This window comes from Mustela erminea, chromosome 1 (genome assembly GCF_009829155.1).
Source record: "Mustela erminea isolate mMusErm1 chromosome 1, mMusErm1.Pri, whole genome shotgun sequence".
Lineage (NCBI taxonomy): Eukaryota > Metazoa > Chordata > Mammalia > Carnivora > Mustelidae > Mustela > Mustela erminea.
In genome coordinates, this window is record NC_045614.1 from 22839690 (window position 1) to 22859510 (window position 19821).

The following is a 19821-nucleotide window of genomic DNA, read 5'->3' on the forward strand; positions in this document are numbered from 1 at the left end:
ACGAGGAGACCGTCTTTCTTTCCAGATATCGCTAACAAAGTTCTCCTGGCTCTGTTCACCTGCGAGATGCTGGTAAAAATGTATAGCTTGGGTCTCCAGGCCTATTTCGTTTCTCTCTTTAACCGGTTTGACTGCTTCGTGGTGTGCGGTGGGATCACCGAGACCATTCTGGTGGAGCTGGAAATCATGTCTCCCCTGGGGATCTCTGTGTTTCGCTGTGTGCGCCTCTTGAGGATTTTCAAGGTGACCAGGTGAGAGGGCGTGTACCTCGCGGCAGGTGTTTTCCGGCTGGGGTGTGACGAGCCGCAGCAGCCCAGCCCCACAATGTCTGCTGTGTCCCATGGGTGTTGTGCACTCACCACCCCCCCCCCCATCTTGACTTGTAGGCACTGGACTTCCCTGAGCAACTTAGTGGCCTCCTTGTTAAACTCCATGAAGTCCATCGCTTCGCTACTGCTTCTGCTTTTTCTCTTCATCATCATCTTTTCCTTGCTTGGGATGCAGCTGTTTGGTGGCAAGTTTAATTTCGACGAAACACAGACCAAGCGGAGCACCTTTGACAATTTCCCGCAAGCCCTTCTGACCGTATTCCAGGTGAGCCCTTGTGAGGAGGCCGTGGGAAACGTTGCCTTGTCCCTTCGCCTCTGGGGAAAAGACAAGATGATTCTGCTGGGATTAGAAGCCTCTGCCCCAGTAATGCTCTGACAGCTCTTGCACCCCTGATGTGGATTGTCGCATACCCGACTCCGGCTGGTCAGGTGGCGTGATTTCATGTTTTTGTAAGACCACCGGATACGCGGCAGGATAATAAGCCAAACACATCTGTCTGATTTTGTGAGGTTTCCAAGGTTTCAGGGAGATAGGCTCTAAGATCCTCTTTCTGTTCTTTGTGAATTTTCAATTGCAGGACAGTTTTGTGATCCTGGGCTCGAACAGATGTGTGCAAAGAGGTGGATTCTAAAAGCCCTTGTGCTTTGTATAGTCAGAGGAATCGGGTGATAAGAGTTGTGACAGCCTTCCGTCTCCTTGCTTCTCCCTTCTGCCGTGTAGGAAGGAGGGGGTGGTAGGCTCTGACGTGTCCGTGCCAGGGGGGCCTGTGCAGGTGATGAGGCTGAGACAGAGGGACGGTGGCAGGTGTACAAATGGCCCCGCACTCAGGACACGAGCCTCCACGCCCCACCTGGCGTTAAACCGAGGCATTCTAAACCCCCTCTTCCTATGTTGGGAGCTCAAACCTTTCATTAAACAGAGAGTGGCAGAGACATTTTAAAGACCCATCTGCCCTTGTCGCTTTTCACACATGAGGTCTGTGAGGCCCGGAGCCCTGCCTAGGAGGCGGAAAGCTGCCTGGTGGGAGGGATTACAGACATCGAGGTCCCCTCCTGGCTGTAGCCGTGCTCAGCTTTGTAACCTTGGAAAGTCACTGTCCTTTGTGGGGAAAAAAAAATACAAAAACCCAGAGACTAGAGGGAATGATCTGTAAGATTCATTTCCACTTGTTCATTTTGAGGTGAATAGAATTACTCTCCCTTTTATAGGCCATACTTTTTTGAAATATACTTTAATTTTGGGGGAGGGGGTTACACTTATTTTTTTAGCCATTGATTAGTTATTTTTTTTTCTGTTTTCTTTCAAAGAAACCTGTATGGTGGTGGTAGTTTTTGGTAGTACCTGTCTGTATGGCACAAAATTCAGATGTTTACAAAAGGATATAAAGTAACAAATGAGTCTCCTTCCTACCCAGCCACCAATTTCTTCTTTGGGAAGCAACCACCCTTGAGTAGTTTCTATGTGTTCTTTGAGATACATTTGCTTATGGGTGTAAATCAGTGAACTTACCTACCAGCCTCCCTCCCATTAAATGTACTATGATGTAGATGGTAGCTCATTTTACCTGCCATTTTCTAGCTTCTCACTATTTCAAGTGTCCTTAGGAATCTGTCTTAATGGTCCATACGAGTTTGCCTCCTACTTTTCGATTCTGCGTAAATTCTGTGGTGTGGATGTCCCCTAATTCCGTAGCCAGTCCCTAGCCGAAGAGAATTTCGTTGTGTCCAGCCTCAGCTCAGTTGGGTGACCTTGAACACACACCATGGGCACGTGTGGGAGCGTAGATGTATGGGGTAAACTTCCCAGAGGTGGAATCGCTGTTTTGAAGGGGTGTGTCCATTTTTGACGCTGATACTGTTGCCTGCATGTTCCTCAAAGTAGAGGGTGTTCAAACTGCGGGATGGTTGTCTGACAGGTGAAGATGAAGTCTTGTAGCTTTAATGCCTCTTTCTGTTATCAGGAGTAAACCCGAATGTCTTCTGACGTGACTAAGAGCCACGAAGTTCCTTTCCTGGGAATTGGCTTTATCTTTTGAAATCCTTCGCCCATACTTCTGTTGGGTTGTGAGCCGTGACAGGTTTATTTCTTAAAGAGTCTGGTGCAGATGGACAATAAGAAGCAGGAGTATGCCTTCTCTCTCTCTTTCTCTCTCTGGAAGAGAGTCTGGTTTATTTATATTTACTTATTACTCTTATTTTTTTAGGTAGTATCTTTTTAAAATGCTGTTTAGGTTCACCTGATCCTACCTCCAGGATAGACTGAGTTATATCATCAGTAGAGAAGTTTCCACGTGAAATTTCAGGGAGTTAATAGTGTCTACTTGCTGGGTAGTTTGTAAATTCACATGGAATAGTTGGAATTCCCTGCCTCTACAAATTCAAGGGTCTAATTCTCCATTTCCAGTGTAGAGGAACCATGTGGGATCTTAGGCAGCCATTGAAAGGACTGACGGCACTCACTGACATGGATCTTTAAAGTATATTTTGAGTGGGGGAGAAAAAAAGGCAAATGCAGAAAATTCATAAAATATGACATGCTTTATGTCTAATAAGTCTGAGAAGACATCAACTACCTCTTTCCTCTGGGAGGGTGTCTGGGTGCTCCCGTGCACAGGGGTTCTGGAGAAATGTGCATCAACAGCATGCTCTCGGGGCATGGGTGCAGGCTGGGGGCATCATCTGAGACTAGGTAAGTCTTATATGTTGTGTTGCTTTATTTTCATGTGAAGCATTAACTCCTGGTTTGTGTAAATGAAAAAGCGTTTTGAAAATTCTACCCGAAGTATTTGTTGAGCACAGTGAAAGGCAGCTAGAACCCGATGTGGGCAGCCCCCAGGGGGCTCCGGCGGGCCGTGGGGAGCTGCGGTCCTGCTGTGTGCGTGTGGGCTGACCGTGGTTTTGGCCTCTTAGATCCTGACAGGGGAAGACTGGAACGCTGTGATGTATGACGGCATCATGGCCTACGGCGGCCCCTCCTCGTCGGGGATGATCGTCTGCATCTACTTCATCATCCTCTTCATTTGTGGTAACTGTATCCTTCGAGCTGGGCCGGGGCTTGGTCCTCACCATCTCATTTTGTTTCTCCCTGTCCACACTTCCATGGTGGTAGTGGCCCGTGGCGGTGGCGGCCGTTGGGATGGGGAGGTGAATGCTTTTGCTTCCTTAGCCCCAGTATCTGCCTCCTTCCTTGTTGCTGGGATGGCAGAGTGGAGTCAGAGTCCCAGTAGGCTTTGAGGAATGAGCAAGCTGGGGAAAGGAGCATGGGACCACGCGTGGGCTGTGGCTCCTGTGCAGGTCCCAAGGGAAGGCTTAGGGCAGAGCCGAGTTGTCTTCCATGCCACCATGCTTGGGCGGTTAGGGGTACATCTGTGTCTCTTGAGACCTTTCCTAAGCAATGGGGACCCACTGTTGGTGGCTTGACATAAGCTCCCCGGGCCTGATTTGGGTTTGCTGATCTGTACATCTCTGGGATTAAGTCTCCACTGGCTGACTGCTGTTAGGCTCTGAGCTCCTTTCTGACTCCTTTTATTCCTTTTCCCTGGCAAGAGGCAGTCCCCAATTCTAGACTTCTGGAACTCTGAATCTCTCTTTCCTTCAATCAGACCCTTTATGACCTTGTAACTTTCGGTTGTGTCTTCTCTCTCTCTCTGACCTCGCTGACTGGCATAGACCTGGCATATGGGACCCTCGCTGAGGGTTTGGGTTTGGTGAAAGAGCGTTTGTACAAATATGTGCACACCTTCTCTTGGTCTTCACTTTTTTATTTTAAAGAATCCTACCTGGATTCCTCTCCTAAGAAGCCCCAGATTCCTTTAGCTGTTTCCCCCTTAATCTTCTCTGGTTCATTAGTGAGTTGTCTTCTGGGCAGAAGCCCCAGGGCAAACTTCTAAGGACAATACCTAGAAGCCCCACTAGTCCCTCAGACAGCTCGAACACCCCCCTGCCTACAGGTGAGCTCTCCTACCCGTTTTATCCTTATAGCCCCCACCGCATGTGGGGGGCCAGATCCTACTGGATTTGGGATGGGGGCTTCTCCGTCCCGCCAGCTCAACGGTAAACTTCTCGAGTCAGGGGTCTCTTTATATTCACATCTCTGTGGCCCTTGGTAAATGCTTGTTAAAGGAATGAATGGTGTTTTCTTATTGTACGTTCCTCTGCAGACCCTTGGGGCCAGAGCAATATACCGGCTTTAGGTCTGTGGAGAAGTATTCCCTGGCCACACTCATTCTTGTTACATGTTGTGTGTTTTGTTTCTTTTGTAATACATGTGCGACTCTCTGAAATTCTTAAGTAGTTTATGTTCTGTCTTCCCCAACTAGAATAGATGCTACATGACAGTAGGGGCTCTGGTCCATCGTGTCCGTAGCACCCAGCACAGTCCGCAGCATGCTGGAGATGCTCGGATCTTTCTGAATGAATTCCAGACCCCACCACTCTTTGAGAGGGTCTGGGTAATGCCTCTCAATACAGATGATGGGTGTGTGCTCTTAGAAACCATCTGTACAAACTTGGAAGATTTTCTTGTGGTTTATTACTCTGGATGTGCCTTCCAATACTCAGAAGAGTCTGGTGTCCTTGCAAGACTAAGGATACATGATTTCTTCACTGGGATCATTGGTAGGAATTCTCCATACAGTTAGTCCTGCACTGATCCCTACCTGAGCCACCATTGCCCCACGTGTATCAGAGGGGAGCTTGTGTTACCAAGTCCTCACCCAGCCCAAGACAGACTGCTTCCTTGGGCTCATTATGGCTCTGCTTAATGCGTAGTCTAACATATCAAAGGCTTTTTGAAAGTTTTAATACAACTTATTCATGTTTCTATCCTCTTTAAAGACTTGAATAGATTCATCAAGCATGATATTCCCCGGAAGCTATCTAACGTCAGTCCCTTGTTAGGTTACACTTGTGTTACCCGGCTGAAATTTCAGATTGCACAGGGCCTGGGGTTTCTGGGCTCCCATAGTCTCGCGCACAGATGACCATGCATCAGCCAGGGAGAAAGCATCGTCCCAGAAGGAGCCATCTTGACTTATGTCCCTCTGATCCCCGTGCTTCTCAAAAATGCACTTAACCGCTGGTGAGTAGGAAACAGGCATCTTCCAGGAGATTTGGGAAACTTGTTCGGAATTACTTTTTTTTTTTTTTCTATCACAGGAAACCACACATATAACATTATATAGTAAGAGCCAAAAACCTGATAGCTTGTTCAGTCACCTGACTTTTTAGGATCTGAAAAAATAAAATGCAACCACCACAGTAAAAGATATAGCTATAGTGGGGCCATTCAAAAGAACAGGTGGGCACCATCTGGCAGTACATCAGCGTTTGTGGGGGGAATGAATGAATGAGTATCCACAGACTGAAGACCATTTCAGATGAGAAAGACTCAGACTGCTTTGTGCAGTCATCATCTTGAATAATGCGTAGGCTTTAAAAGAGTCTATTTGAGAAAGCATGCACTGGATTTATATGTTATAGGTACATGCCTGTTTTAAAAGAAACAAAATGCACGAAGCAAAATGCAAAACACATAACACCCATGTTCATGGAATGGATTGTTTCATGCAGTGTGTATGATAGCTGGGAATACGTCTGTGTGCAGACACACGTGTTGGTACAAGCACACACACACACACACACACACGTGCCTATAAAAGGAAATGTTGAAGTTTGTAGGTGTTCATGCATTTTAGGTAGATCTTAATTTTGCTTCTTTCCAGACTGTCTTCTACAGGTTTCTGGGGTGTTGTGGTTTTGTTGGTTTGGTTTTGTTTTTTTTAAGCAGGCTGTAGCCTTCTGGTTTTACCAAATGAATACAGCTCTCAGGGGACAGTCACCTGTTACCAGCCTTCCAGAGCACAGAGGGGTGTGACATTGCCATCGTTGACCACCAGTAGTTGCATTTAGAAATTGTGTTGTTCCCTTAATATGTTCAAACTAGATATCCTACTGAACGTCTTCTTGGCCATTGCTGTAGACAATCTGGCTGATGCTGAAAGTTTGAATACTGCCCAGAAAGAGGAAGCCGAAGAGAAGGAGAGGAAAAAGATTGCCAGGTAATCGTATTTTCACCCAAGGAATGAATCCTGGGTAGAACCTGGGCCCTCAGCTCTCCTTCCCTCAGAGCTAAGAGTAAAAGTCACGTGGTCCCATGCTTAAAGAATCCCTGTGGTTAATTCTGGTGTCATAAAATAAATGATGCGTTCGGTGCTGATGAGTTCTCACCGGAGAATTTTAATAAGGTGATCTGTGTAATGAACCCAGCGCACCGAGGGGAACGGGAAGCTCTGAGTGTGGGTTGTGCTATGTTCTCGCTGTTAGAGTTGTTTCCAGTTAAATTCTGTCCTTCATCAGGCCACTGTGGATTCCGAATCTGGATTAGCATTTTTGTGCATAGCAATACGGTTATTCGGTTTCTCGTGTTCTTTTCTCTGTAGAAAAGAGAGCCTGGAGAATAAAAAGAACAACAAACCAGAAGTCAACCAGATAGCCAACAGTGATAATAAGGTATACGTCCCGCAACAGTTCTCTGCTTTTTGTTTCAAAATGAATCTGTTGATCTCATCATAAATGTACCATTTATACCATGAGAAGTATCCTGTGTGATGTTCTGGTGGGTGAGAGTGCGGCACACCATTATAGACACTGGCTTCCCAGGGGGATTCTGAGTGAATTTAGGCAGCTCACTGGTGATTAATCAGTGTTTCACCAGATAACTAACATGATAAGTATTTGACTGGAGGGACCACTTTTTTTTTTTTTCTTTATTGGAATTGTGTCGTCAGACCTGACTTTGTCAGTATCTTCTCATTGGGGGTTAAAATTGAGGATTGTTAATAGATGTCTGCCTCCAGAGGGAATCTTGGGATGGGGCATCTGGGTGCTTGGGGCTATGGTGTCAAATTTCATCCCACTCTGGACAGCTCTGGATTTTTCATTCATTTGTTTGTTCCTTAAGTGGTTACTTGTTCTTGAGCAGTTACTGTGTGGCAGATACTGGAGCTCAGCAACGAAGAAGACCAACGAGGTCCCTGCATGCATGGAGCTCGCATCCTAGCAGGGAGACAGGAATCTGCTGTGCAGTTACCATGCAGTGTGCAGGACAGTGCTGGGTAGAGGGGGGCGTGGATGGTGCTGCCAGCCACGGCCGGTAGGGGTTATACTCGTTTTCTCCTCCTCTGCCCTCAGAGCTCTGTCTGAAGTAGAGTCATCACTGGGGACACCTGTCCGTGTGCACGTTGGAGAGAGCGTCTCTCTCTGTGCTGAACGGCAGGGCTGAGTCTTCACCTGGGTCCTCTGCAGTGCATTGAAGTCAGAGTCTCCCCTCCTCCCAAGACCTCTCTGTCATCCCCTAGGTTACAATTGATGACTATCGAGAAGAGGATGAAGACAAGGACCCCTACCCACCTTGTGATGTGCCAGGTACGGTTGCAGAGGCCGATGACAGGCTCTCATTCATAGGTGATATGGCTTTGCTACCATGCTGTGATCAGAGGCTCCGTCTGTGGCTGGCCAGGCCAGCTGGGGTGCTGGTGGGTGGGGAGGCTGCCGAGACCATGGGTCCAGGCCCCTTGTGGAACAGTTAGCCCTGTTTTTTTTTTCCCTTGGTCACGCAGGTAGCTTACGTAACCCCAGTTCCAGGTGAGGAGAGAAAATGAGAGTGGATCCAGGCAAGCCCCTCTTCTTCTGGGAAATCTCTCTAAGGAAGCAACCAGCCATTCCTACCATTAGCACTGCTTGCCTGACCCTTTCACATTGGCTGGTGCTCTTATTGGCTGAAGTAGCAGGGACTGCAGGGGACAGGATGTGGCGGATGATGGTCCTGTGTGGCTTGAAGTCTCACACACAGTTTTTCAGCCTGAAGTGGCAGGCTACTGGGGAAACAGTGAGGGCTGGCGGGCTGGCAGTGACAGTCCCACTGCAGATTACCTCTGCCTGAGCTCAGACCTGGAACTGCTAGGAACCTCCTTCCCAGAACCGCACTCAGTCACAGACAGGCACACTTCTCGGCCCCCCCAGTGTACTCAGTCCGTATTCAGAGGGGTTTTGATTCAATGTAAGCTGAGAGATGTGAAGGTTTACTCTCCACGTGAAACGGCAAACAGTCATTCAGCCCCAAATGCGATCATTATTTCATGCCTGTACAAAAGGTGTCTCATTTAAAGTAGGGGAAGAGGAAGAGGAGGAGGAGGAGGATGAACCCGAGGTCCCCGCTGGCCCCCGTCCTCGCAGAATCTCAGAGTTGAACATGAAGGAGAAAATCGCGCCCATTCCTGAAGGGAGTGCTTTCTTCATTCTGAGCAAGACCAACCCGTAAATACCCAGTTTCTAATTTCATTGCTGCTGTGTCTCCGTGTTACCCTGCAGATTGCTTGGGGGTGGGGGGAGGTTTGCTGGAGATGGGCTATAAGAGGGTGGTTCCCATCCCCCTTCTGTGCCTATGTGTTGAAGTCCTTAGGTCGTCTCTGACCCCTGTCTTCCTCCAGCCTTGCCTTTGTCCTTTGTCTCTTCCTGGCTGTCCTGTTCCTGGATGGAGGTGCTTTTAGGAGCATGACTAGCCGCTGGGACAAGCACCCTTCCAGATTCTCCTCCCCTTTGGCCCCTGTGCTGGCCAGAGCCCACGGCTCAGGTGTCCATGAGTTGTCACCCGTGAAGTGTTTTCCAATCCAGAGGACCCTTCCTTCATGAGTGGGTCCTTCTGTTGAGATTCCTTGGGGATGAGAATCTCGTGGCCAAGTTCCCCGCAGAATCTTCATCCTGTAATCCAGTTCAGCGAATCACTGGTTCCTGTTGGGTTCTATGGCAATAAAGGGATATTGCTCAATGATATTTTATATTTATAGGTGGTAGATATTCAATTCAGTTAGACGCTATCCTGCTTAAAATAGCATTTCTTGTGTTAAAATGGCAAGGTGCTCACTAGGAGCGCAGTCCTTACAAGGACCGCAAGACGATGACATTTATTTACTAGCTGGTTTCTAGGTTTTAAATCATCTGAGACAGATGGCATACCGGGGGGGAATGAATGGCTCCTGGAAAAGTTTCTAGAATTATAGAAGCAGTTCTTGGCTGTCAGAGAAGAACTCTATGGATTTCACAGTCCCTGAGGAGACACAGGTGGGAAGCGAGGCTGCCGTCCTTAGTAACTGGAGGATTTGATGGTAGTTTTTATAATTCATCACTGTTGAGAGTTTGGGTGTCTATTTTTTTAAAAAAAGATTTTGTTTACTTAGAGCATGAGCAGAGGAGAGAGGCAAAGGGGGAAGTAGACTCGACGCTGAGCAGGGAGCCTGACATGGGGCTCGATCCCAGGATCCCGGGATTGTGACCTGAGCCAAAGACAGATGCTTAACTGACTGAGCCACCCAGGTGCCCCTGGATGTCTTTTTTTTTTAAAAAAAAAAAAAAAAAAAGGTATTCGATTGATATTACTGAAACCCACAGCTCGCTAGATCTACATATATTGAAGGAATGGATTGATTTCCACCCCCACCCCCCAAAGCCATGAACATTCCTGCACTCACTGTCTTGGGATGTGTTCTGCAGACTCAACTGCTAACAGTCTGCAAGCTCCCTGCACCCCCGCCCCCTGCCCCGCCGCAGGGCATATTCCTGCACGAAGCAGCTCCCAAAGGGAGGTTTCTCATAAAGTTGAGTCCAGTTTTGAAGGTGAAAAAGGAAAATATTTTCAAGGGAAAACATACATGTATTCTACAGGCTAAAAACAACATCTTTAAATTCGAAAGTGAAAAGTTGAGGTCAAGGGTAGTCTGGCACTAACTAGCCCATAGATGTCAGGGACGGCAGGACCCTGAAGACGCTGTCACGTGTTGCATGAGATCCCTGTACAACTCCTGCGTGATTCGACTTTTGCTCCACGTTCTTGGGGTGCTTGGGGGTCAGGTCCAAAGTTTAAAAACAAAAACAAAAGGGACGCCTGGGTGGCTCCGTCAGTTAAGCCTCTGCCTTCGGCTCAGGTCATGATCCCAGGGTCCTGGGATCGAGTCCTGCATTGGGCTCTCTGCTCAGTGGGGAGCCTGCTTCCCTCTCTCCCTCTGCCTGCTGCTCCCCTTGCTTGTGTTCTCTCCCTCTGTCTCTCAGACAAATAACTAAATGAAATCTTAAAACAAAACAAAACAAAAAACCAAATAAAAACAAGGCACTTAGAAGCTCCACAAAACAGGAGATTTTACCAAGCCCATCTACTAGTCCTTTTCATACAGCCAGGCTGCAGTATAAGATTTTAATTTTAATTTTTAACCGAAGTATAGCTGACATACAGTATCGTGTTCGTTTCAGGCATACGACGTAGTGATTTGACAAGTCTATACGTTACGCGGTGCTCACCACGATGACATCATTACTGTGTTACTGATGAGCATCCACGTGCCGTACTGCTCATCCCCATGACTTGTTTATTTTCAGGCTGGAAGTTTCAGCCTTTGCTCTCCCTGTGAGCTGCTGCCATGAGCTCTGGGCTCAGGTTCCTTCCTAAGGAGGGGATAGGAAGCCATGGGTAGGGGGAACTGTCACCGTCCAACTGGTTTGGGAATTTCCCTCTGTCCCTACTGGCTGCGTCACCTTAAGAAATTTCAAAGGCGTAAGCCTCGAGTTTCTCCATTTGCAGCCTGACCATAATCCTCACTTTTAAGGACTTGATGACTGATGTCTCCAGGAAGCCCACCCACAGAGTCGTAGCACTGTGGGCCCTTGGGGTCTGCCTTCTGGGACTTTCCAGGGGCTCACAGTCCGGTAACTGGGGTTGGCCAGGTTGGGGCACAGGCAGCACAGCAGACCGCTGTCCTTTGCCTGACCTGTCACCAGCAAGTAGTCCCAGCACACAGAAGGCACCCGCCCCACCTAGGGCTGTGTCCATGCAGCGGCTTTCCCTACAGGATCCGCGTAGGCTGCCACAAACTCATCAACCACCACATCTTCACCAACCTCATCCTCGTCTTCATCATGCTCAGCAGCGCCGCCCTTGCCGCGGAGGACCCCATCCGCAGCCACTCCTTCAGGAACACTGTAAGCCATGCGCCGGGGTAGGGGGGTGGGTCATCGGCTGGGCCGAGCCCTGGTTTCTCTGGCAGGGGCCATCACTCAGGCAGGGCTGAAGGCTAGAGGCGGCCTCTCGTTCACCCGGAGGCAGCTGGTGTTAAGGGTCGTGCATGCCAGGGGGGTTGTGTCTTAGCAGGACAAGCCTGGTTTGAATCCTGTCCCCTACCTTTCCTCTTAAATACTCTGCAGTAAACTCACAGTGCATTCGGGAGCCCTGCTTCTCCTTCTCTTGGTCCCTTGCTGCCAGCATTTTGGTTCCTCTTTCCCCCTCCCTGGCCAAATTCCCATCTACGTCTATCTTGAGATTTTTGCCCTGTTGGAAACATCCAACAGGAGAGAAAGGAGAAATGGAACCAGGTAGGTCGTGTGCCCAGAAGCTCGTATTTAAGGTTGGTGGGAAGACGTCTAGCCCACACGGGACCACTTGGTCTCATCACTGGGAGAAACATAAGTTAGGGGCGGATGGTGTGTGGAGCCCCATGGTGAGGTGGAGAGGAAGAACCATGATCTGTGGGGCCAGGAGGCAGTTTTACAAAGAAAACAAGTCGCCAGTTAAGTTTTCTGTTCTGGGGTGCTCGGAAACTGTATCTAAAATAGTTCTTGCCTAAGCTCTCCCATCTTAACAGTTCAGTTCGTTCAGCACTGAGAACATCCAAAGACTGAGAATGCTTCAAAGCTTCAGAAGACCTGTAGTCTGTTGCCTGCTCTGGCTTGGATCCTCTAGCGCAGTTTCAGGCCATTATCAGGAAACCCAAGAGAGGGAGGCCCACAGGCATATGAGGCCATGGGCACTGTTGCCTTGCCTGGTTAGTACCTCTCTGTGGTCATCAGATTTTTAGAGATTTGAGAATTAAGACAAATCCCCAGATCGGCCTCCCAGGATTTTGGTTGTGACCATCAAGCCTTGTGTTGTATCGTTTCATTTCCAGGGCTGTTGGTGTGCAGCCTAGCAACGCGAGTCTATCAGACTGGTAATGCATGGGCACTCTGATATGCAGATTTTAGAAGAACTCCCCTCCTAGGGCACATGTTGGTGTTGATGCGGAGAGGAAGGCCCTGCACCCACCCCAAATCTGCACTCACAGGTCAGGGCTTGTGTTAGAGACACTGAGGCTGTCTCTAGCTCAGTGTTCAAGTGGAACGAAGACCTCGGTGTCCTTGAGGTCCATCATGGAAATGAATCACAAGGGGAAGAAGCTGTTTGGAAAAAAAAAAAAAAAATACCATTATTGACAGAGTATAGGTCAGGAGCTAGTCTAGAACATAGACTGCCAAGGAGTTCATTTCCATGGGACCTCATGTTCTCATTTTTTATTGTAGTTACTTCCCCATGAGTTTATTTCCCTGCCCTTTTTCCAAGAATGTTATTCTTTTTAAACAGATGCACATATGGGTACATGTAGTGCTTGCAAACTACTACAGTGTTTACTGTGGTAAAAATGCTTAACAGGAGATCTACCCCCTTGATAAATTAAGTGTATGAGCCAGCATTCTTAACAGTAGGCGGTGGTTGTAGAGCAGGTCTCCAGAACTTACTCATCTTACGTGACTGAAACTTGACACCCATTGAACGTCGCCCCATTTCTCCTTCCCCCAGCCCCCGACAATCTCCCTTCTTTCCAACTAAGGGTTTGGCTACTTTAGACGCCCCCCCCACCTGTGTAAGTGGACTCATGCAGTGCCTTTGTTGTTGTTGTTTTAACATTTGCTGAGTTATCAGCGGAAGTGGGATGAATGAGGAAAGGACAGAGGAGCTCTGGCCTCCGGCACCAAGCAGGATTGCTGGTGTGGGGGCCACAGTATCTGCCTTGGCTACGTGGGGAGTTCTAACATGAACAGTCCTGCTGTGACCTAGGATGGAGGAAGGGCCAGGGGCTTGCAGTGTGCTGGAAACACCTTCATCACCTGGCTAGAAACACAAATATACAAAAGGTGTCCGGCAAAATGTAGACATCTCAAAACAGAAACAGTTGGGGCAATGAATGCCCTGTGGAGAACTTAAGCTGAGACAGTTGGCCTTTGCAGGAGGGGGCCCTGCCTTTACCGTGGTGGAGCTATCAAGGACTCCCCTGGGTTGGAGCCCAGACTCGCATCGCAGGCCCCGGGGCTCTCGGCTAGCACTCCGCAGATCCCACTCCTTGAGGATGGAGGTTCCTGGCTGCGCCGCTTGAGCAGCTGCTGCCTGACCCTTCCCCGGCATCCTCCTCTGTTACCTGAAGGAAGTTGGTCTGGGTTGAGGGGGGTGGGGGTCTCTCCACAATCCCTCTGGCTCTGATCTCTTCAGTGTTCTTGAAGCCGGAGGGCACGGCTGTGAAGAAGAGCAACAGCCAAGATGGCAGCCAAGACAGCAGCCAAGATGGCCTCTGCAAGTGGCAGCCTCTTGGCTGCCATCTTTGTGGCAAAGGGTTCCCTTTGCCGAGTAGCCTCGGTCGAGCAGTCAGACTCTGGCCACTGCCCCCCTCATCCTCCTTCACCTGCCCTCCTCTGTGGCTCTGAGAAGAACCAGGGACCCCAGAAGGGTTCCCTGAGCAGGACTCAGTTGGAGAGTAGATGACATTTTCAGGAACTCTGATGTGACTTGTAAGCTGGACTGATAATTCAAAGTCCAGGTCAGTCTTTTCTTTGCTTGGGCCCAGCTGGGTAAAAACCAAGCAAAAACCCAGTGCCAGGAGAGGGCGGTGTTAGATACGGAGCAGAGGCCAAGAGTTGTACTTTCCAAGTTACTCGGGACATAAAAGCAGGGGTTTACTTGTAGAGTCAAACTCTTCACTGAGGACTTTCCCAGCCCTGCACTCCAGGGAAGGAAGGGCGTTGACTCCCTGATTACATGGGCTGGAATCCGAAGGGGCACGTGGAAGCTTCTGGCCCCCCTGGATGCCACTCGCACCTTTGTTTACATTTCCCCACCAACCCGAAGCTTAGCTAGATGGCAACCTGTTCTATTTGGCCAAAAAGGCAATGAAAAATCCAACATCACGTATAACAGTCGAGGTTACCTGATGTCGCCAGTCGGCCAGGGCCATACCCTGACAAGCAAAGGTTGTGTTAATAAAACACTTCTAGAAATGGGCCTCTGTCTGTCCATGACCCGAGATAGGGGAGCGAGTCTGCGTGCGTGGTTAGAGGAGGTGAGTGTCCCCTCATGCTCTTCTCTGGTCACAGAGCTGACCCATAACCGGCCAGGAGGGGCTGCTCCTGTCCTCCCCCACCACCCCAGCAGCGGACCTGTCACGGGGGACGGGGGTCTGCCTGCATGTGGGGGTTCTGCCCCGGGGGCGCGCGGCTGTCCCCTCTTGTCTGGATGCCTGTGTCTCATGCCCGCCATGTTGTACCTTGCAGATACTGGGTTACTTTGACTATGCGTTTACAGCCATCTTTACCGTTGAAATCCTGTTAAAGGTAATGGCTCTTTCCTTGATCCTCACCTGCCCCAAAGCAGCCGTAGCAATAATAGTTGCAATTCTTTGTTTACCTTCCAGATGCTAGGTTACGCAGATTATGTCTTCACTGGCACTTTTGCCTTTGAGATCGTTCTGAAGGTAACAGGTTCCACAGCCACGTGTCTCAGGGGCCCGCTCCTGTGGGACACGCGGCAGAGAAGCGTGAAGTGCTTTTGACTATTTTTATTTTTTGCCTTCTGTGATCAAGCTACACTTTTTTTTTTTTTTAAACTAAAGAATTTTACCCGCCCCCCGTAACCATTCAACTTGTTTTTGCTGTTTCTTTTTAACCTTTCAATGCATGTAGGACCTATTTTGGCTTCATCATAGTGACTGGAAATTATTTTGCTGCTTTTTAAATATATCCTCTGAAACTTGTCGTCTGATGACAGATACATCAGTCTGTGTGAACCTTCTTCCACCTTTCCTGACCTCAGAGTCAGAGGAGAAGCATTTATCCTACGAAGGGAATGTATCTCTCTTCGTTTCTTGGACTGAATTGTTTTCAGTGGCCTGAAATAGTAACACACTATTTTCTTGCAATGGTATTTGCAAGATAACCTGGGTCTTTTTGTGTTAAGACATTTTATATCTGTTTTAATGGATGGGCTTACATTTATGCAAAGAAAAGGGGCGCCCTTTGGACAGGGTACCCTAAATGTACCGCCCATGCATGAGCTCAGAGTTGCCATTGCCGCATGTGGTTTGTGGACTGAGTGTGAAGGCCCCCGAGGTCTGGAGACCCGCAACAGACAGTCGAGAACCCCCCCGACTTGCTAAGCGGTGTGGGTCACTGCCGTACCAGGACAACTGTCAGAGCAGTCATCTCGGAGTGGGGAGATAAGCAGGGAGATTTTCACCACAATTGTCTTTAAACCATTTTGAGTTTTTATGTGTGCATCGTGGGGAAAAAAAAAAAAATGTATTTTGTGTTAGACTCCTGTGGAACTTGGGCTCTTTACAAAACCATTTATAAAATGAAACCTCGCTGAACTTTGCCAGGGAATGGGGTACTTAGAGTTCCTTTATTTTGGTAGTGGTGTTTAATAAAAACAACAGCACAAAACCAACCAACCTCTGTTTGAACCTTTGTTTAAAAAAAAAAAACCTAAAAATTCACATTCACTTTTCTGCCTTTAAACCACAGACTGTGGTTGAGAGTTCTCTCCTCAGTGAGAACCTGGCCAGTTTAGTAACTCTAATGGCATCACCACAGTGAGGAATCCGGACACATACATACCCAGGTCTCGTGGGTCAAGGACACTCACCCTGCCTCTACTTGATTCCGAGCTGCCCGTTTTTCTTTTCTTTTCTTTTCTTTTCTTTCTTTCTTTCTTTTTTTTTTTCTTTTTTTTTTTTTGGTAAAAAAACTGAATAGGGGACATGTTCCCCTCAGTCTGTTAGCAGGGTTCTTTGAGGTTTTATTTTATTTCCCACATTTTTTTGTGTGTGTGATTAGATGGATATAGTTATTCTTGGACTTGGGGGCAAATGAGATACAGAATTATTTAAAAGAAATTTAAGACAACTCCTGCTTTTAAATCTCTGGATATTTGCCTCCGTGACTTCAGTCTTCCAAGTTAATCTTCATTTTAAGGACATGTTAGAGGGTGGAAAACAAGCTTCAACCCAGAAGGATTCAGAGAACACAGACTCGCCAAGAAGCATCTCGCATCGGAAGCGGCAGTTCCTGCCGGCCTTGGGAAGGCTGGGGAGGCTCTGTGACGATTCTGTTGAATCGTATGAAATTGGCATTTTTGTCGCTTAAGAACGGCGGTGTGCTGGCAATTTCATATGGTTCAGTGTAATATTTTTCCTGACTCTGGCCCTCTATCCCGGACTCACCTGAGTCTTCTCCGCCATTTATTTTCTTTCTTTCTTTCTTTCTTTCTTTCTTTCTTTCTTTCTTTCTTTCTTTCTTTTTTTAAATTCGCCATGAACTTGGTGTACTTTTGCTGTTTTTACTCTGGGAATTTCCTCACTAAAGTCCTTTTGCATTATGGGTAGGCCCCTGTCTGGAGCCCCTGTAGTGTGGGCTCTAGGTGCATGTGGCATGGGACTCCAGGGCAGGGTGACTGACTGCCCAGGGAAGAGGCCTGTGCCGGCTTCCGGGCCACCCCTTGCATGTGCTGGAGTCACTGGACCTGGCGGTGCCTTATAAACTGGGTGTCTCACTGAGGACCACCCGCTGGTAGCAGGCAGGGGCCTCTCGGTAAAACCGTGTAAGTCTCTGAACAGAGAGTCTGGGGGCTCCGGGCTCCTGTGCTTCTGCTAGCCCCACTAGGAAGGCATGCTGGGGTGACAGAGGCTGTCCTGGGGTCTCAGGGGCCAGAGCCAGCACGTTGTGGGGCGGCCGAGTTATCTGGGCAGCGATGATGTCCTAATGAGCGAGGCCACGCACACCCTTCTGGGAGGCTCTTTGGACCTGCCCACATTGGACTCCCACACGCAGCTTGTCGTTGCTGCCACGGAGTCAGACTGGTCTCTTCTTTTGAAACCCATCTGAAATCGGCTGCCCCTTTTCCATTTTTGAACAAATACTCTGTTGCTCAGCCCTGTTGGTTGACATTTCTGGCTTCCTAGTGCATGCTTGTTACCAAAGTCCTACTTTCTTTTCCTCAAGGTTTTGTAAAGAGCCCAGGTTTCTTTTCTTCTGAGAGAAAAAAAAAAAAATATATATATATATCTATAAATCACTCATGGTTCTGTTTATAGATGGCGACTTTTGGAGCTTTCCTCCACAAAGGGGCTTTCTGCAGGAACTATTTCAATCTGCTGGATATGCTGGTTGTCGGGGTGTCCCTGGTATCATTCGGGATCCAGTAAGTAGTCTGGGGTGGGTGCGTGAGTGGGGGCACAAGACTGGGGCAGCATGGTTAATGTGAGGAATTTTAACATGATTCATAAAGGCTAGGCATCACTTTAACAATTACCTTCAGTTATCCGGGAAACTGTGATTTGTGTGCATGCTGGAAAGCGTTGGGACAGTTCATCCTTTCTCCTGTTTCTCCTCTCCACGCCCCCTGCCAGGCGGGGCTTATTACTCTCTGTGATCCTGGCTTTCAACAGCGAAGTCTTGACTGGGAGAGAAGGAAGCCGGGTTCTAGCTCGGGTTCGTCTAGGACCTCAATTCTTGGGTCCTAGATTCTCAGGATGGGGAGGGGGCCTCTGGGGACCCTTTTAGCTTGGCTCCTGAAGGTTTCCCTCGATGTCCAAGACCCCTTCCTCTTGGCTTCTACAATTTTCAGCTAGGAGGGGGCAGAGGCTATAAGTTAGGGCCCTAGGGATGCCCCAGTGGCAGGCTGCCTGCCTGCTCTACCCGAGGGGTCCTGGGCAGAGGCTCCAGGGGTAGCCAGGTGCTGGCCTCAGTACCCCATATGAGAACATGTGTTCACCTACAACCTCTGAGTTCCATGGGGAGGCTGCATCCCCCTCAGAAGTGTTAGTCCTCACCTCCAACCGCTGCCCAGAGGGAAAGAGCCAGGAGTTGCAGATGGAGGGGACATTCTCACAGCATGTTTGCAGCTCCCTAAATTCCCAGGTGTGCCTGCCCTCTCTCCTTGCAGCCCTTGCTGCTGCCCCCTGAACACGAGTTCTGGGCACCTGCGGGGCCCGGTCATCTGCATTTTCCAGTCTGGGGCTTCCTAGCTCTGCTCCCTCTGTCTGGAGCCCCTTCCCCCTTAGTCTAGCTAACCTGCCCCTCCCCCCAGGGTGCCACCTCCCAGGCTTCCCCAGGATGTACCCTCCTAGCAGCACGTCCCACATCCCCTCCATTGTCCGTTCCCCAAGCAGGCGATGACTGCATCTCTCCTCCCGACAGTGAACTCCTCAGAGGCTGGAGAAGCCCCACATGGAGCAGGTCTCCCAACTTAGAAAGCAAATCCCACCAACCAAAATTGCAGCCTAAAAGCCAAGTACTACCTCGTGTTTACGTGGAGTGAAAAGAACAAAGCGATTTCCTAACTTGTGCCTCTGCTGCATTAGCTGGGTCCCTGAGTCAGGGCCTCTGGGAGCGCCCCTGGGCTTGGCTCAGGAAGTGCTTTGGAGTGTGGACAGAACAGAGCATGCATGTGAGTGTGTATGTCACGGTGAGAGGTGAGCTCAGCTCCACACGGGCAGTGGTCCTGAAGTGAAAACCACCTGAAATAACTTCAGAGCATCTCATCTGACTGTAAAACACGGCCTTTGTTCTGTGCTCTTTCCTCAGATCCAGCGCCATCTCTGTTGTGAAGATTCTGAGGGTTTTAAGGGTCCTGCGGCCACTCAGGGCGATCAACAGAGCAAAAGGACTTAAGGTCTGGATTTCTGCCCTCTGGGCTGGGCTACTTTGGTTGGGGCCAGAGCTGGACTGAGGCTTGATGGGTTTTTACCTGGTTGTACGTCTAGAAAGGACATCTCTGACCAGCAACACTGCCTCTGGCAAGTGCTGAAAGTATTTTACAAATGACTTTCTTTATCTTTGTATATTTATTTTCCTTAATATGATTGCTGTTTATCACTTTTAAAAATTGTTAGTAATGTTTTCTTGGGTTTACTTTGGTCTTTGAATCTATTCTCATGCAGGTCATAAAAAAGGTCCGAGGTTTTGCATTTTCTGGAGTCTGTTTATGGGGGGCTTGGGTCCTTGTGGACCTGTGTGCCTGGTAGTGCTATACCCCATAGCGTTTCTTCAGACTGAATCACTTTGTTTATTTTTTTAAAATATTTTACTTATTTGGTAGAGAGAGACACAGTGAGAGAGGGAACACAAGCAAGGGGAGTGGGAGAGGGAGAAGCAGGCTTCTCGCTGAGCAGGGAGCCTGATGCGGAGCTCGATCCCAGGACCCTGGGATCATGACCTGAGCCGAAGGCAGAGGCTTAATGACGGAGCCACCCAGGCACCCCCAGACTGAACCCCTTTGGAGAAGACCAGGGAGGGGGCTGGTCTCAGGGGTTCTTCTCCTGGGTGGCCACGATACCTCAGGGGTAACTCCTCACAGATACCGACCTGA

General features: G+C 48.9%; 1 protein-coding gene across 18 annotated transcripts in view; it reads left to right on the forward strand.

Annotated features, from left to right (window-relative positions):
• Positions 1-19821, forward strand: part of CACNA1D (calcium voltage-gated channel subunit alpha1 D) — a 299149-nt gene that overhangs the window by 216041 nt on the left and 63287 nt on the right. For 17 of the 18 annotated variants that reach the window (XM_032322272.1, XM_032322306.1, XM_032322264.1 and 14 more), the window contains 11 exons: positions 26-251; positions 387-594; positions 3240-3360; positions 6274-6388; positions 6770-6839; positions 7688-7754; positions 8498-8645; positions 11228-11357; positions 14730-14789; positions 17546-17652; positions 19038-19125. In XM_032322272.1, the coding sequence (XP_032178163.1) occupies positions 26-251; positions 387-594; positions 3240-3360; positions 6274-6388; positions 6770-6839; positions 7688-7754; positions 8498-8645; positions 11228-11357; positions 14730-14789; positions 17546-17652; positions 19038-19125 (1340 nt within the window). The remainder of the gene's footprint in view (positions 1-25; positions 252-386; positions 595-3239; positions 3361-6273; positions 6389-6769; positions 6840-7687; positions 7755-8497; positions 8646-11227; positions 11358-14729; positions 14790-17545; positions 17653-19037; positions 19126-19821) is intronic. The other variant, XM_032322280.1, reaches the window with a different exon arrangement.